This window comes from Quercus lobata, chromosome 8 (assembly GCF_001633185.2).
Source record: "Quercus lobata isolate SW786 chromosome 8, ValleyOak3.0 Primary Assembly, whole genome shotgun sequence".
NCBI lineage: Eukaryota > Viridiplantae > Streptophyta > Magnoliopsida > Fagales > Fagaceae > Quercus > Quercus lobata.
Genome location: NC_044911.1, coordinates 20137859 through 20157347, shown reverse-complemented (window position 1 = coordinate 20157347; position 19489 = coordinate 20137859). Strand labels below are relative to the sequence as shown.

Here is a 19489-nt window from a genome sequence, read left to right as displayed (position 1 = left end):
TTATATATATTTTTCCTTAACTTTTGATTATATTTGAATACGAGGGATATAAAATTTCCCCTTTCATGGAAGAGAGAGGGATAGCTCGTAATTAGGTAAAAGGAAATTAATAATTTATTTTTAGGATAAATAGACTCTTCAAAGTAGGAAAAAAAAAAAATGAGTAGACTTATTTATCTTTGGAAAAAGTAGATTTTTCTTTGGGTATATCGATACGGCTCCCACCCTCCCCAGCGTCTCCATAAGTAGACTTTATGTGTAATGTCCATTATCTCTATTCAATTGAGACATATGCACGATTCAGCATATTTAGCTGTTAGCCAAAAAGTAATACTCAAATGGTTATTCTAATGACATGTTTCATCATACGTAAAGTGTGCATGAAAACATTATATTTAAATGATAATTCTAATGACATATGTTTCATCATTCTTAATTGTGCATCAAAAAATTATACTTTTTACTGATTATTCTAATCAATAAAATTATACATCGATCTTTCCATGAAGCTCACTCACCGACCTTGCACGTGTCTAATATGAATAAGATAACTGGAAGGTCTCTTTCTGTAGAGAATCTAGAGAGAATAGGTAGTCTCCCACATGGGCGGCGTTAGCCACACATTTTGAGAATAGATCAATCTCCCATGCAACATGACTCCACAGCCACTGTAGATGCATATTAAAAATTGCCTCACCAAATTTCCACTGTAGATGCATATTAAAAATTAGATCCTTATTCGCTGCATATCAAAAATATCCTCCTTCCAGTGCTTATATATACCAGTGCTCATGAGACAAGAATTTCATAAATAACAGATCCCATACCATTCAAAACTTAAAGTTGTTGTTGAACTAGGAAAAATATGTCCATGCAAGTCTCAGGGGCCACACCCCAAAATGGCAAACCAGATGTTATTCGCCGAACAGCAAATTTTCATCCGAGCGTTTGGGGAGACCGTTTCATCAATTACACTTCCGAGGACAAGGTAATATATATGATTATTTGTCTCGCTAGTTTGCAAAAATTATGTAATAAAATTTGTAAAGATAATTTTTTTTCTTTTCTCATTTGCGCTTCCAAGGACAGGGTAAATATTATCATTTTTCTCAACGTGTTCATGTCCAACACGTATCAAATACACTAGAGACACTTCTGCTTGTGTGTTCTCATTTTGTAGAAAGATTTATTATTATTATTATTATTATTAAACTAGTCGTTAACCCGTGTTATTCATTGGAACCTACCTATTTGTGAGGTAGACTAAAATAATTTTATAAAATCTTAAATTAATTAAGAAACTATACCATTGCATGATTTGCTCTTGTATGATTTCAATTTGTATTACAATTTGATGAAGAAGTCATTGCTTGAACGTGCAGGGTGTTTTTGTCTTTTAGCAATCAACATTTTTCAAGTTTTGTGTGGTCTGGGTGGAAAATGCATGGGCCCCACATAAAAATTTTCTTTCCCCCCTCCCAACCAAACAACACACAAATCCATTTTCTCTCCAAAGTTTTCCATCCACCCTATTTCACCTCTAAACAAAGACACCCTCAGTGTCAAGGTCCATGTCCATGATCCATAGTATATGATTATTAACTTACATAATTTGTTGGTGTAGGAGATCCACGCCTGTAAAGTACGTGAAGTCGAAGAGCTGAAAGAAAAGGTAAGAAATGAGCTCTTAGCCTCTGCTAGTCATCTTTCACAACAGCTGGGTTTAATTGATGCACTCCAGCGCCTAGGCGTGGCTTACCACTTTGAAAGAGAAATCGAAGAAGCTCTAGAACATATATATGCTACCTATAATGACAGTAATAATGTTGAAGATGATGATATCTACAATGTTGCCCTTTGTTTTCGACTACTACGTCAACAAGGATTTAATGTTTCATGTGGTGAGCCCTAAGTGGGATTTTTTGTTTTTTTTTTTTTTTTGTTTTTGGCAGATATGCCTAACATTAGCAAAGAGATGCTTTATACATGTAATAGCGTCCACATACACTATAATGCATGTTTTGATTCTTTAGTGTCGTACTTTCGGTTTTTAAACAGATGCTTTTAACAAGTTCAAAGTCAAAGATGGTCAATTCAAGGAAAGCCTAGCCAGTAACGTTAAAGGCATGCTGGCCTTTTATGAAGTTACACATTTGAGGGTGCATGGAGAAGGAATCCTTGATGAGGCCCTTGAGTTCACCACCACTCACCTCAAATCCACAGTATCTGCAATATGCAATCCGTTGGCAGAACAAGTAACTCGTGCCCTAAAGCAGCCCTTGCACAAGGGCATACCACGGCTAGAGGCTCGGCGATACATTTCTATCTATGAACAGGATGCTTCACATAACAAAGTTTTTCTCATGCTTGCAAAATTAGATTTTGACATGGTGCAGTCATTGCACAAAGAGGAACTTAGCTATATTACTAGGTACTTAGTTCTAAAACTATACACCAAAATGACATAAGTACATATATATTTTTGGTTATTTACAGCCAATCAATATTAATTAACCTATTTGAATTCTAGGTGGTGGAAAGATTTAGATTTTGCGAAGAAGCTACCTTTTGCAAGAGACAGAGTTGTTGAGGGTTACTTTTGGATAGTGGCCGTCTACTTTGAGCCCCAATACTCACTTGCTAGAAAAATACTGACCAAAGTTATTGCCATGACATCCATTATAGATGATATATATGATGTATATGGAACACTTGAAGAACTTGAGCCCTTCACTGAAGCAATTGAGAGGTTTATCGATAGAATTAACTAGTATATGTTTAGACCTTGATATATATAACGTCAATCTAACTTCAATTGGAACTTGATACATGATATTTTTAGGTGGGATATTAGCAGCATAGACCAACTTCCAGATTACATGAAAATTTGCTATCGTGCACTACTTGATGTTTTTGAAGCAGTTGAGGAAGAGATGTCCAAGCAAGGAAGATCATACCGTGTTAGCTACGCAAAAGATGCAGTACGACTCAACTTTTCATTCCCTCCAATTTTTTAATGCTTCCTATGTATGAATTTTTTCATGAATGTTGTTTAATGTATGTCATTTTAGATGAAACTTTTGGTCCGAGCCTACTTTGATGAAGCCAAATGGTTCCATCAAAATTACATACCAACAATGGAAGAGTATATGAATCTTGCTCTAAGAACCAGTGGTTACCCTATGCTTACAACCGTGTCTTTCCTTGGCATGGGTGACATCGTTACAAAAGAGGCATTTGATTGGAGCTTTAGAAATCCCAAGATTATTACTGCTTCATCAGTAATTTGTAGGCTGGTGGATGACATGAGATCACACAAGGTATACAACCAAAAAAAATCTTACAATCCTTCCAATCTCTCTAAGGTGTGACAAATACATGTTTCATATTGACAAATTTATGTTTACCTTTTGGAAAACTGTGTATGTAGTTTGAACAAGAGCGAGGGCATGCTGCCTCAGCAATTGAATGCTACATGAAGCAATATGGTGTTACTGAACAAGTGGTCAATGAAGAATTCAACAAGCAAGTCTCTAATGCATGGAAAGATATTAATGAGGAGTTAATGAGGCCCACTGACGTTCCCATGCCTCTCCTTATGCCTGCTCTTAATCTTGCACGAGTAATAGATGTCCTATACAAGGAGCGTGATGGCTACACCCATGTTGGAAAAGAGATGAAAGATAATGTCGCATCAGTGCTAATAGATCCAGTATCAATATGAGTGTTGAGGAATGAAATTCCTCAATTCCACTTGGAGTGTCCTACTTTATGCTCTACCAATTATAGTATGTCACAAGTCTTTTTTTTTTTTTTTAAATTAAATTGAATAAAATAGCACACATGAAATAAAATTGTGGATGCAACATAAAATAGAAGTGAGTGATAAGATTTTTATTTATTATTGAGGTGGTTTTATTATAATGTAAACCACATTGTCCCTCTTAATAAGGAATAACATTCAATAAATTAAAAAAATTGTAGCTGAATTGGCACCTCCCCATGTACAAAGTGCTTGGGGGTCTTGGAGGGAAATGGTTCGAGTTGCGAGGTTAGCAACATGTTGTAATTATTTCTCAAAAAAAAAAAATTCAATAAATGAGGTAGACAAATTATGCTGTGAATGATTAAATGTTTCATTTCTCCGTACATTTTTCAAAGAAGTCTAAGATTTGAATCTCCAATTGCATCTATCATTTTAACAAAATTTAAAAAAAAAAATTTAAAATAATAAAAGTTTACATACACTAATCTTAGTATCAAAAGAAGCTAATTTAGCGGGGTTATCATTTTTGGTCAACTAATTTATGTAATATATTTTAAGAAGTTATGTTTTCATCTTTGTGGTAATTTGATATAGAGCAAAACTTAGATATAGTATCTAAGGTACTGTTCTTTAGATTTCTCTCTTAAATTTTAGATATCTATATATATAAACAACTCACCAAATGGACGTTAAAACTGAAAGACAAAGATCTAAGGAAAAAGAAATAGAAAGGAACAACAATTAGAGGGAAAATATTTTAGAGAGGGGAGAGGATTTTGAAGAAGAAGCAAAGGAGAAAAAAAACCAAAGAAATATTATTTGAAAAAACCTAACTTGCAAAGCCTTCTCATATTTGGTATTTGGAGAGATTTGAACAGAGGAAGCCAAGTTTCTCGTGTGCCAGGGCAGAAACAGAAAGAGATAGAGCCTTTTAATGTACATGTTAGGACATATGTGATTTACTTGTTAGGAACATATGTCACTATTTTATGTAATTAGCTTATCCTTTGACAAAATGCACTTTACTTGTATTTGGGTAGATCTAGGATGTGTTTAATACTTCAAGAAACTGTGTTTCAAGATCAAGTGTTGAAGACATGCAAGTCTGTCCAAGATTCAAGCTGAAGAAGTGTTGTTTATTAAAGCACGACAGCTAGCTATCCATCGAGCTTAAGAAGTTGTTCCAGTCCTGTGGCTCGACAGCACCTCGACAGACAACTATCTGTCGAGCTTTATGAAAAACAGAATTTCAATTCTGTTTTGACTCTAATCTGTGATTATGTGTTTGGGCCTTCTTTTCTTCTAACCCTAGACATATAAAATGATTATTTTAAGGGCCATCAAAGTATATGCAAGTTGCACAAGTGTTAAACAAAGTTTGTTCAAGCAATTTGTAACTGGAGACAAAGTTTTGCCCTAGTTCATCATTCTTGTGAAGATGTTGCTGTGTATGTGCACCATAGGGTTTTCTGACCAAACATCTTCTTGATCTTCATCGTTGGGATGAACTGAAGAACTTTGCAGCCAACAACCTTCTTTAGTTGGCGATTAAAGTTGCGTATTGGGATCCGCACATTGGTTAGTCACGTACTTGGGAGCCGTGCATCGAAAAGGGAAATTGTCACTAGTAAACAAATCCAATTGGGTATTGGGATAAGGATTCAACTGTAGGTTGGTATAAGGAACTTGGATTCCTTTACTTGTAACCGCTTGTTGTGATAATAGTGGAATTTCGGAAGTGGTGACTTGAATATCACCCGTTGGGGTTTTTGCTGTTAGGTTTTCCCTATTTGTAAAGAAATCACCGTGTCATTTATTTTCCGCTGCATATTAAGTTATTTGGTGATTTGTTTGTGCTACCATGCGTTTGCATGTTAATTAATTTAATTAATTCACTTGGCTAAATTAATTGGTTAATTTATCACAAGGGGTCAATTCGTTTTTGGCCTATTAAGTGGTATCAGAGCAAGCACACTCTGATTAGGGTTTAATCTTTGCTGTGTTGATCCATTGACCCCTGTTTGTCATGGATAGAGGACAATCGTTAATCATACCTCCTTTATTTGATGACATTAACTATGCATACTAGAAGGTATGCATGAGAGCTTTCTTGCAGTCTTTAGATGAGAAAGTGTGGCAAGCTGTTGAGATAGGCTGGAACAAGCCGAAGGAAGCACCGGCCAACTGGGATGATGTCAAGATCAAGGCAGTAAACTTCAACAGCAGAGCGTTGAATGCCTTATTCAGTGTGGTCACGAATGAGGAGTTCAAGAAGATATCCTTCACTGAAACTGCTAAGGAAGCGTGGACCATCCTCCAGACAACCTATATGGGAACAAAGGTGATTAAGGATTCAAAGCTTCAGAGGCTCACTACAAGCTTTAAAGAGATTAAGATGGAGGAGGATGAGTTGTTCGATGAGTTCTATGCCAAACTCAAGGACATTGATAAGATTCCTTTGACAGAGTTAGTTGGAAATCTGCAGACCTACAAGCTAGGGTTGACTAGGATTAGCAAGACGGGTAAAGGCAAGAGCATGGCACTGAAGGCCAAGAGCAGTGAGACAGATGAGCCTTCAGATGATGAAGATTCTAAGATGAAGTCCTACATCACCAAGCAGTTCAAGAATTTTATGAAGAATGCCAATGGAAAGGGCTTTAACAAGGACCGTAGGCAATCCAGTTCTTCTTAGTTCAAGATCCAAGACAAAGGGAAGAAGGATGCAAGGGATGGCGGTCAGTACACTGTTCCCATAGGACCTAAGTGCTTTAGGTGTTAAGGCTTCGATCATATGAAACAAGAGTGTCCTACATATCTTAAGAGCATTGGGAAGAGTAAGGCATTTGCTGCTACCTTGAGCGACACCGAACCTGAGGATGATTCCGACAATAAGGATAACAGAATCTTGAATGCCTTCACTGCCACTGTTAATCCTACTGATGGGATTGTTGAAGATGTGGTTGAAGAAGAGGAATTGGTGGAATCGAAGTTTGAGAAGATGAATGATCAAGATGATATCCATACAGCCTATGAGAAATTATACAAGCTTTTTGAGAAATATGAGAAACTTTATAGGCTGACCACCAAGAAGCTCAGTGATGTGGAACTTTATTGTGAAGAGCTGTCCACAAAGTTTGATGAGGCTAATCAGACTATTGGAGCACTAGGGTGCAAGAACAATTTCTTGGCTGAGAAGACTAAGAAGCTTAAAGCGGAGCTGTTTCAAGTTAGAGCTCAATTGGAGAGGACTTCAAGTGCAAAGCTTGATGAGATGCTCAGTCTTCAGAAATCTGCTTCTGATCGAACAGGTTTAGGATATGGTTTCTCTTCATCTAATACTACTTCTATTAGTACTACTGTTTTTGTTCCTCCTAGCAATAATGTTGAAATTGAGAACAATAATGCTAAAACTGTTTTAGCTAGTGAAAACTTAGACAAGGGAAAATCTATCTTAGGAGCACCCCCTAAGCAAGATAAGAAGGAAGCTAAGAATCCCAGGGCTAAGAAGGCTAACTCTCAAAAGCCTAAACAAAAGAAGTAGCATCTTTGTCATCATTGTGGAGTTACCGGTCATACTTGACCAAATTGCTATAAGTGGCTTGCCGCTTAACAGAGCAACGACATGATAGCATTTGGAAGCCAGAATTAGCTTCAATCCTCTCTTGCTCCCCTTGGAGATCTTCTTAAAGCCCTCCTGTTCCTTTCGAACTTGAACGGTTTTAATTCTTCCCCATCATCGCCGGTTCAAGGGTTTAATCAAAGGAAAATTTCTTCCAGGGTGTGGAAGGAAAAAGGGCTCCAAGTGATTCTATCACTTTTCTCTATATCTTTTCTTGTTTTTGTGTGTGCATTACTTGTGTGTTTTGCTTTCAATTTTTGAGTCAGTCTAGTTTTTATACTCTGCATTGATTAACTTGTTTTTCTTTGTTTTTAGTTTTGATTATTTTGTTTTTAATATAAAAATTAAAAAAATTGAAAAATCAGAAAAATACAAAAACAGTGTGTGTTATGTGTACATTGGTACTTGTGTACTTTGGATAACCATTAAAACAAAGTTTTCTAAACTTTGTATCCCTTGTAGCTTAGATGAGCATCTCTATGCACAACTAAGCAAGTGAGCTTTGTGACTCTTGTTTGTGATGAGTAAGATTAAGTTATCTTTTGTACTTAACACTCGTATCACTTTTTTTACGGGAAGGACTAGAAAATCCTAAGAGAAAGGCATAAATAACCATCTCACCACTGTAGCCCGCCAATCATAATATGACACCTATATACTTCGGCATAGCAAAAGTGCAGTGTCAATGACATTTGTGTGTTTCGGCATAGCAAAATTGGAATGTCAAATGCTTACCATCATTTGGTATTTCTTTTCTCTCTCTTATATGCACATGCATGATTTGCTTAAATAAAATATGCAAAGAAAATGAAAAGCAAAAAGATCAAAATGCTGTAAATATGATTGCAAGCGTGTATTCTAGGAGATATGGTAGTTATAGGATGTACCTCAAAGGTGATAGTCCCCATCATACTGTTATGATTGTGTGTAAGTTAAAGTGATTTTTTCATATCTCAAATCGTCATAACATGTATACACTTATGCAATCTTGCGATGTTTTTCACACACAACATGCAACATTCTTTGCTACTTTTGATACATGTGTAGGTACAATGTGATTTGGCCACCACAAGGTTTTACATATGTTAATGTATGCTCACTAAACTGTCTTGACTTGTTTTTGAAATATAAAATTGGTTAGACTTTTTTAGTGTGTGTGTGTGTTTTGGGATCATTGTGCTTGAAATTTTTGTTGAGAGATGATTTTGAGAGCTTAAAATGTTGATTCGATCCTTGGTTGAGTTGCATGCTTGATTGCATTCTTATCTATGTTTTTCCCTTCTTGAAAAACGATTTTTAAGTAATCTCAACACCTCCTTAATACCTCCTCGACACCTGGCTATCTGTCGAGCTCTTAAGGTCTTTTCATATTGCAATCTTGATAGATCCTCGAAAGCTGGTGGATCGAACGAGAAAGTTCCTGGACCCTCAATAGCTTTTTGACACCTAGTGGATCGATTGAGCCTCATCTCTTGTGTCTGATGTTTTTGTACCTCAACACTTGCTTGACACCTGTATCTGTCGACGGCAAAATCCTTGACACTTGGCTTGACACCTTTCTTGACACCTCTCGACACCTCATCTGTCGAGCTTTACTGAGGTTCTATTTATACTTCCTCATGCGATCTGAACCTCATTTCTCTCAATCTCTCTCTCGATACCTCTATCTTTTCTCTTCCCAAACCTTTCTCACTCACTCCAAACCTTTTCCCAAGTGTTTTCTCAAGCTCTTTTCAAGTTTTCCTTCACTTGGTAAGCTTCTTATCTCCTTCATTTACATGCATTTCATGTTTTGAAACCTAGGTTTTGGGGTTTTTTGAAAAATTTTGGGGTTTTTCAAAATTGATGAGTTATTATTGAAATTTTGGGCTGTGTTTTGCTTAAATGAGTTTAAAATCTCATGCATTGCATCACATTAGCATAATAACCGTATTATCATGCATTTTAGATGTGTGCTGGTAGGATTGGATTAGGCTGAGCCCATGATGCAATTTCTTTTGCATATCACATGTTCATGCATTATTTGAATTGTTTTGGAGCTTTTCTGAATGTCTTTCTTTCTCTCCCCCCTCCTTCTGTTTAGGTTAGTCGTGTCTATGGCACCTAAGCGTAAGTCAGCTCCATCCTAAAACCCTTTCTGTTCTAGGACATTGTCTTCTTCTAATCCTACTCCTTCTCGGAGAACTTTTCTCGATGAGGTATTCATTCGGAACGCCGAGTCATTTTGGCGGACTTCGCTGACACTAACCTTCCCACTGTCATTCACAGTCGGGGATGGGAGTCACTGTGTGACGTCCCAGTCACTTGTCCAACCATTTTGATCCAGGAGTTTTACTCCAACATGCATGGTTTCAAATTTTTAGTACCTCTCTTTTCTACTCGCGTTCGAGGTACGCGCATTGTAGTCACACCGCAGCTTGTTGCAAATGTGCTTCATGTTCCAAAGGTAAAGCATCCTAACTATCCTGGTTGTGAGCGTCTGTGGACTGTGTCCAAAGACAAGATGATTTCCGCTTTTTGTGAGCATCCCGTAGATTGGAGTGATCGTCAGTTCACACCATGTCGGCATTTTGCTAAAAGTCCTAGATTCATGAACATGGTGATGACTTTTGTTTTGCACCCATTATTTCACTATAAATCTATTACAAAACTTCGTGCTCGATTTTTGCTTTCTTTATTAGAGCACGTCACTATAGATTTTCCTTCACATTTCATTCTTTCTATCTTAGATGTGTATAGGGATACGGCTACCCGTGATAAGCTCATTTTCCCTTCGGCTATCACGTGGATTCTATGCCATTTTTCTGTTCCTTTTTCCCTCTTCCGACCATTTTCCTGTCATGTGTGCCATAGATACCGTTAAATGTAGCGAGGCGTAGTTTCGGTCTAGGCAGTCGGAACCAACAGCTCCTCCCTCCCGTTCTGCTTTGTCTCGTTCTACTCCATCCACATCCGCTCTCTCTTCTTCTTTGGGAGATGTGACTTTAGGAGACATCATGGCATAGCTGTAGCGCATGGATGCTCGCCTTGATACGCTTTCTACGGAGTTGTATCAGGTGAACGTTCATGTCAGTCGTATTGCACAGTGACAGGCGACCATGGGTGGTTATGCTCTTGAGGCTTCTCCTCCACCACCTCTTCCAGTGGCTTCTGAGTCTGAGGATGAGGATGATGATGATGATGATGATGGTGATGACGATGATGCTTCGGATGATGATGATGGAGATGCTAGCTCTACCGATGGGATGTCTACTTGACACTCTTACCCTTCGTCACTCGTGACAAAAAGGGGGAGTAGTTTTGGATATGAGAGTAGTCATTCTTAAGGGGAGAGTTATTATAGGACATTTTGTTAAGGGAAGTGTTGATATCTAAGGGATGTAGTGAGGATTACATGTATCTTTTTCTTTTCTCTATTTTAGATACATTTATTCTTGTACATGGGTCTTGTGACCATTTTGACATACATTGTACTTATCTTCTTTTTATATGTTGATTTATGTTTCTTTCACCTACCCTTACATGTGTTGTTTCTTTTCTCTCTTTATGCACATGCTTCTTATTATGTGTATGCAATCTATTACTTCTGTTTCACACAAAGATGCCTTGATGAGTTTTGTTTAAAGTGTTTCAAAAATATAGGTTGTCAAAGTCTACTTGTCATAAACTCTCTTCTTGCAAAGTTTTTCAAGAGTTTGTGTTAGGATAGATTTTATTGTATTCAACAAGTGAATATGAGTTGAGTGATTTATGACTTCTCTCATATGTTCATTTATTTGTTGTGGTTTTGTCACGGATTGCGAAAGCGGGAGATTGTTAGGACATACGTGATTCACTTGTTAGGATCATATGCCACTATTTTATGTAATTGGCTTATCCTTTGACAAAACGCACTTTACTTGCATTTGGGTAGATCTAGGATGTGTTTAATACTTCAAGAAACTGTGTCTCAAGATCAAGTGTTGAAGACATGCAAGTCTATCCAAGATTCAAGCTGAAGAAGTGTTGTTCATTAAAGCTCGGTAGCTAGCTATCTATCGAGCATAAGAAGCTATTCCAGCCCTGTGGCTTGACAGCTACTCGACAACACCTCGACAGATAGCTATCTGTCAAACTTTATGAAAAACAAAATTTTAGTTCTGTTTTGACTCTAATCCACGATTATGTGTTCGAGCCTTCTTTTCTTTTAACCCTAGACATATAAAAGGATTATTTTAAGGACCGTCAAAGTGTATGCAAGTTGCACAAGTGTTGAACAAAGTTTGTTCAAGCAATTTGTAACCAGAGACAAAGTTTTGCCCTAGTTTATCATTCTTGTGAAGAAGTTGCTGTGTATGTCCACCGTAGGGTTTTGTGACCAAGCATCTTCTTGATCTTCATCGTTGGGATGAATTGAAGAACTTTGTAGCCAACAACCTTCTTTAGTTGGTGATTGAAGTTGTGTACTAGGATCCGCGCATTGGTTAGTCATGTACTTGGGAGTCGTGCATCGAAAAGGGAAATTGTCACTACAGAATAAGTCCAATTGGGTATTGGGGTAAGTGTTCAACTATAGGTTGGTATAAGGTACTGGGATTCCTTTACTTGTAACCGCTTGTTGTGATAATAGTGGAATTTCGGGAGTGATGACCTGAAAATCACCCAGTGGGGTTTTTGTCGTTAGGTTTTCCCCATTCGTAAACAAATCATCGTGTCATTTATTTTCCGCTGCATATTTAGTTATTTGGTGATTTGTTTGTGCTACCACACGTTTGCATGTTAATTAACTTAATTAATTCACTTGGCTAAATTAATAGGTTAATTTATCATAAGGGGTCAATTCGTTTTTGGCTTATCAGTACGCTTATTGATCTAAAATTTAAGAGGGGGAACCTAAGGAATAGTATCTAAGATACTGTATCTAAGTTTTTCCCTCTAATATATCCGCCAAATGGCAATGGGTGTTGCGACGAAAATGTAATTCTACATCATGAAATAGTAAAACATTATTTGAAAATGATTATAAAATCAATTCCAAAGTATATCAGACTTCACAATGATCAAAATGATCTAATGGGTGCAACTATTTAAACAACCAATCAAAAGATCAACCACATTATGACTTAATGTTTAATTTACATTCTTGCAAATTAAAACCTAAACCATTCTATTATGATAAATTTCTTTTAATTGGACCATTATTGGATTAATTAAAATAAATTCCATTATAAGAGATAATTATGACTCATTGGTTTAAATTTTAGGACAGCAATGTGATCAAAAGTATTGGATAAATTCTAAGAGATAATTATGATTTTAGAATTTTTATTAGCCATATTGTAAGAGAGATGATTAATTTGAATTTAATTACCCTAAATATCCTATGATTAAATCCAATTACTAAAAACCAATTGGTATTCAATCCCCGCCTATACCAAAAATCGATTGATGACTTGATCCAATATTAAAGAGCTATTATCAGAAGCAGATGCCATAAGTTGAAACTATCTTCCAAAAAAAAAAAAAAAGGATAATTACACTCCCCTCCCTTAAGGTTTGGGGAAATGACACTTCGCCCCAAACTTGAAGGAAAAACACTTTCCCCCATTGACATCCAATTGACCAAACTTTGTTCAATTAATATTAAAAATTTTATATACTAACTTGCTCTTTGCTTAAGGGTAGATTTCCAAAATTTTGTTGTTTAATAATTAAAATTCATTATTTTAAAATTTTAATTAAAGTGTATTTTAAAGTATTAAGTGTAAATTTTGCTTCTTCTTTTTTCTTTTTTCTTTTTTCAATGGGTTATGGAGAGATTTGCCATTGAAAATGTTTTAGTGCTTGACAAATTTTGCATTTTTATTCTAAATTGATCAGGTTTTTTTTACTAACCATGGTTAAACTTCTGTAAAGAGATTTTTATAAAAAAATTAATATTTCATTATTAATATAAACAAAATTGGAGGGGGGGGGGGGGGGGGAAGGGTTTGGTAATTTCTTCAAACCTCAAGGGAGTGATGTGTTTTTTCTCTTTAAGTTTAGGGTGGAATGTCATTCTCCCAAACCTCAAAGGAGGGGAGAATGTAATTATCAAAATAATAATAATAATAACTAGTCGCTAACCTGTGCGATGCACAAGATTATTTTAAATCAAATGTTAACATGTTCAGGTTTAAACATTTCTCTAATTTCAATTATTGAAAGCTAAATTGACTCTAATATAAGATGAATCATGTAATTATGATGAAACTATCAAAATATTACACATAAAATCATTAAAAATGAGATAAATACAAATATTATGAAGTAATAAATTACAATAATCATAATGTGCTTTTACATTTGGTTTAATAAGTATTACAAAAGAACCAGTAAATAGAATAAATATACAATTGTGCTTACATCTTCAAGCTTTATCCAATGCTTTTCAAGAATCTATTTCCTCCCTTTCCTAGGCTCTTCTCTTTCTCAACTTCTTCAAGCTACTTAATTTTTTGCCAAATTAGTATCAAGTATAAAACCAAATTATACCAATTCATCAAAGATTTACAATGTAAAACCAAACACTCTTAATGTCAATAAATTTCATAATAACCCCACCCCAACTATTGAATTATTTAAAAAGTTCAATATGTCTATAATCTTCATGAAAATAAGTATTCCATTGGATTTCAAAACTAACACAAGAGACCACCTCTTGTACTTGGTGAAAATGTGAAAATGTGAATTTGGTGCACCAATAACAAATTGACACTAAAGATTGTTGTGAGTATATGTGCCTCGCTAGAGTTTCCCGCTACTAAAAATCTCAAACTTTTTAACACTTTGAAATCACTATTCCAAAATAAGTCATTTTAATTTTTGTTATTAAGTAAAATAACAAAAAAAAAGTGTTATTTTTTTTTTCTTAACTCCAAAAAACAATGTAAGAGGCACAACCGGTTTTGGCCTTTCCAGCCTCCCTCATGTACCCTTTAGTATGTATGATTTGCCGTATTCAGTCACCAGTGCCTCCCATGTGAACTGCCACCACTACCACCTTTGTTCTTTCCAAAGACATTCTTGGGTTTTGGGATCTCATGGATGTCCATAACCTGAATTGTTCTTTGCCTTTTGGCTTCACCAAAGTAAAACACACAAACACAAACAACTTTAGCATAAGCCAAATTGATGAATCTAGTAAAATTACAGTAGAAGTAGAAAAGAAAATAAATGAACCATTTTCAGCTTCTTTGTAATTCTCTTGAAGCCTTTTTCTTGCTGAAGCCAGTTTTTCAAAGTCAACATCCTTTTTTTTGTTATTCTCTTTGTCTCTGCAAAATCCCAATGAAGTGATTCAAATTCAGTTAAATAACATTCACAATCCGTTTGGTTGGCAAGAAATTAAAAATATCTCAAACTACATAATATTAGGGAGCATCATGGGAAAACTTACACCTCCCATTCAATTGAGCTAAACTTAACTATTTGATGTAATTGAGTTTAGTTTCTCATATTTTGGAAACAATTCCTTCAAAAACTAATTTTCTTACTCCAAATGATAATCAACCAAACATTGGAGCTAGAGACTCTTAATTTGGTATTCATACATTTTGATCTGCCGAGGTAGATACAGGTGTTGCTCTAGAAGGAGAAGCTTCTTTCAGAGGAATAACTTTCAGCTTTGGCTCTGATTTTGAATTATTCTTATCTGACCTAGAACTCCCATCTGTGCAAGAAAGTTGGATCATTCAAACTCCAAACAAAAACACACTCACAAAAAGCTCAAAAGTTGAACTTGGAATCTGATTCTACTACTCACTGTGTGGATTTGGAGAGTAAGCAAAATCAGGAACCTACAAAAGAACAGAATATTAGAAACCTCTAAATTAAAACCCATTTTCCAACCCTTTTTTTCTCTCCCAGACAAAGCAAATTAGTTGGCTTGAAAATCACAAAAAAAAAAAAAAAGAAGAACAAAACTTAAATACAGTTCCTGAGATGCTATACATTACATTCCCCAATTAATTGTCCTTCAAAATATAACAATGTTTGAACTGTAATGACAAATGCAGCAAGTGCTTGAATTTAACTGGGAAACTGTACAACACCTAAACAAACTGTTCCTACAAAAAATAAAAGATTTCTTCAACCTGGTGATAACCATTTTGAGTAACTTTCTGTTGAGGTGAGTCTCCATTAGTTGCCAACAACAACAATTACCAATTTTAACTTACTTTCTATAATGCAATCTGCACTCAGTTACTTACTCAAAAGAGAAACTGAAATTAAATTCATTCCAAATAGTACAAACAGTGTTACCCATTAAAGCAGAGGATGTGTTCCCCAGGTTGATTCAACTTCACCCATTCATCCATAATATCCTTCCACTTCCTAACAACACAAACAAAAATAAACGAATTCAGCAAAAACCCCTTTATTCTTCACATCTCATTATCCAATGACTTAAAAAGTATACCAGTACAAATTATGCTAAGGTGGAAAATGATATTATCTTTTGCCATATATAAATACAACATGACCTGAGACCTTAAAAGCTTATGTGAAACATGTTTAAATTGTACTATATGGTTTTATTCAAACATTAAGAATACTAAAACCACAAATCTAGATATTTATGGCATTTGTTTCAAGTTTATGCCAAACCAAAACTAAAGGCATGCGTGAGTGCAATTTACAAAGGCTTTGTGGCTTGGTAGTGTTGTCAAAATTTGTGCAGTCTTCCAAACAAAAAAATAATCCAAAAGGGGAAAAAAAAGTAAAAATCTGTGTGGTCTTCCAAACTAAAAAACAACCCTAAATAAATAAATATAAATAAGGATGCAGATAATATGTAAAAAGATGGGTATTTAATAATGAAAATTAAAAGGGTGTGAGTTAAAAGGGAAAAAACCTTAGGGGTGCCTACTATATTTGCCATTTATTTTTAAAAAGTCCCAAATTCTGGCCAATAACAAATAAAAGTAGAAAACTTCTAAAAAATTCATTCAAGCATTGCACAATGTAGGGATGTGTGATTAAATAATGCATATATATTTGTATGTTTCTAGAAGTTGCAAGGGTACCAAAAAAAGTAAAAAATAGTGATGCCAATATCACATTGCACAACTTATTATTGATAGAACTACCAATATAGCAAAACAAAACTCTATTGCTCAGCTTTTGATGTTAACAATGTAGTGAGAAAACAGATCTTTCTTTTATTTTATTTTATTTTTAAATAGGAGTTGCGTTGTTCACATTTGAATGAGTCAGTTCTTGCTGCATCCATACCATTGTTAACTTGTCTTTCCAATTCTGCAATTCTTTACTTTCATCATAATTCCAAGTGCCTTCCACCATTCCAAATCTTCTTGTGCAGGCCTGTGACTACAATGGACTGTAAGCACTTTAGGGTAGTTATAGCTTTATAGCTTCGTGTCTTACTGCTCTGACTCTAATATCCTTTAGTCCCAACATCAACAAATTTATGTTAATATTTAAAAAACAAACAAAAAAACAAAAAGAAAAGAAAGATATAATGCTTGTAGGAAAATGCAATGTTGTTTCCAAATATTTCAAGGGTTTTAACTAATTGCTCATACTCATACTCATACTCTTTCATCTCCACCTCTACCCCTACTTTTTCCACCACTCCTACACCTTTTAAAAAAAATAAAATAACCCAATGATGTCGTTTAATGCAATCTCTTTTAAATTAAATAATTGACATAATAAAAAACGATGAAAAATATCATAACCTTGTGAAAAAAAAAAAAAAATCACACATTTGGAAATTTAGACTCAGGCACTCACTCACCAGGGGCAACGATAGTTGCAATAAGAGGCACAATCGAATTTATTACGTTTCAGCTCAGTGTGTACCACCATCACTAAGCACCATCTTTGAGAAAAACTCAAATCATGAGTCTGATTTCGAGGCTAACCCAATAATAGTCAAATCAAATTGTTTTGGGTACCTAAGAACACCAAAAAAAAAATTCAATAATTATCAAAACAATTAAACAACCAAAAAAGAAAAAAATTTCTTTCAAATTGAATAAACAACCCTTTTGGAAATGCAGTAAACGAAGAAGTAACAGAAAAGCCTTCTAGAAACTAATTATAAATCAAAAGCACTGGTTAGCTGCATCCTCTGATACTGAGGTGAAATTTCAAACATGATACAATACCTCTTTTAGGCATTTGCAATTCAAAATGAAGGGTGCAAAAGTCAATAATCATATAATGTATTAAGTTTGAAAGGATGATGTATTGTATCTATCATCTAATCCATTGTTTTCAAAACAAATAAAAGACCCATCACAATTCGACCTGAAAGATGACAGATCATAAAGATTTAAAGAGTATCATATTAACCATGATCATAGTTCCTCTAACAACACTATATCCTTAAATTTCACAACTTTTGACACCCATTACTCACAGCCAATTCCAACATGGAATTGGCAAAATACTTCTACAATATCAAAGTAAAATACCCATTTTTTTTTCCAACAAAGCAAGTCTCTTTCTTTTACAAAAAAGAAATGTAATGGAATAGAGCACTACCAGCGCGCTTTCCACCAATCTCAGCATTAAAATAAACTTTATGGGTCAACGTGAAACAAATATATGAGCCAAAGATGGTAAATTTGTTAAATAATTTAAACAGAGGAATTTAACAAATCAAAGAAAAACAACCATCGGTACCTTGCCAAAAAAAACCCTAACTAAAAAAGGCAAAGGCTTTACAAATCAATGTCAAGCATCTGTTCTTCCTAAATCAAAACCAATTAGACCACAATACCAAAACCTAAATCATATTTCCAAAAAAAAAAAAAAAGAAAAAAAAAGATAGAAATATTTCCCCTGTTTTCATCATTAAGTAGGCTGCCTTTCCTCTGTTTGATTTCAATTGAAAAACTTAAATATAGAGAAAAGAGAAAGAGGAAAGCAAGCGTACCTAGGCATTGGGTATGGAGTTTGATTTTCAATTGAAAATAATAACAGGTAGAGAATGAGTTGCATAATCCGTGGTGGCGGTGATCTGTGCGGCGGCGGCGGTGGGAGAATCTGAGTTTTGGGTTTTGATTTTGGGGGAAGGAAAAAGGGTGAGTTTTTGGTTTAGGGGAAGGTTATGTTAGCGTGTGAGAAGAGAAGAGAGATTTTGCAGAAGTATTGGTTTTAGGTTTAGGTTTTGAAGAAGTAACCGGTTTTGTAATGCATATTTGTTGGGGGAAATAATGAGATTTTTTTTTTTTAAATTAATAATGCTGACGTGAGTAAATGGGTTGGAAAAAAAATCAAAACTTATAAATTAAATTTAAAAAAATTAAATGCTTACGTGGAAAATTGTGGGAGATTCAAAAGTTTCGGTTTTATATATATATATATATATATATATAGATAATAATAATTTTCTTATAAAAAAATATATCCAATTACTAAAAGGTTTAAAAAGTGACTTATTACTTGTAACTATTCTCAAAATAATTAGAAAATCAAGTGAAAAAATCCTCAAAATTCAAAATTAGAGCCAAAAAGTCAACATTTTATCATAGAGGTGGAAGTGTGGATTAACAATTGCCCACAAACAAGGTTTACAGTGAAAAAAATTTTCGTCACTAGATCCTTGATTTTATCGTCTAAGAGACATAGCAATAAAAGTTCTAACGATGCCAAATGTCTTGGCAACGAAAATTTCCCTCGCCAAATAGTTTTAATATTAAAAATTAGTGTTAGGCTCTAGTGCTGATTATGAAAGGAATGTTTAACCTCTGTATTGGGACATCATGTTAACCAACAGTCAAACATTCCTCTTAAGTAGAGATGACAATTTTTTTCCTACCCCACCTTGACCTCTCCATCCTGCTCTGTTGTGTGCGAGTTTTTCCCACCCCACAAAGATAATAGGGTAGGAATGGGGCAAAAAAAAATTCCCGTACTCTGGAGTGGGATGAGGATGAGTTTATACTTTTTAGCCCCGCTCTGCCATGCTCTATTAGTTTTAAAGATTTAGTTTGTATTACTAAGTATTACTGATTATGAAAATTGTTGTATTACTAAGTATTACGAAAATTGCTAAGCCTCACATAAGGTGTTATATGTTATTTATGTACAATAATAGCTGTAATTGAAAG

At 34.9% G+C, this 19489-nt stretch overlaps 1 protein-coding gene across 1 annotated transcript; it reads left to right on the top strand.

The window, feature by feature from the left end:
* The first annotated feature begins 796 nt into the window (after window positions 1–796).
* LOC115957445 ((-)-germacrene D synthase-like) lies at window positions 797–3817 on the top strand. The gene is made up of 7 exons (XM_031075688.1): window positions 797–988; window positions 1625–1901; window positions 2059–2431; window positions 2531–2749; window positions 2843–2981; window positions 3072–3320; window positions 3431–3817. Exons 1-7 carry the CDS (start codon window positions 866–868, stop codon window positions 3722–3724), a joined length of 1674 nt encoding a protein of 557 aa, XP_030931548.1. The 5' UTR covers window positions 797–865; the 3' UTR covers window positions 3725–3817.
* The last annotated feature ends 15672 nt before the right edge of the window (window positions 3818–19489 follow it).

Coding starts and splice junctions, on each gene's coding strand:
- LOC115957445 (XM_031075688.1), top strand. CDS start 866: ATGTCCATGCAAGTCTCAGGGGCCACACCCCAAAATGGCAAACCAGAT. Junction 2,432..2,530: donor GAACTTAGCTATATTACTAG/GTACTTAGTTCT, acceptor TTTGAATTCTAG/GTGGTGGAAAGATTTAGATT. Junction 3,321..3,430: donor ATGACATGAGATCACACAAG/GTATACAACCAA, acceptor CTGTGTATGTAG/TTTGAACAAGAGCGAGGGCA.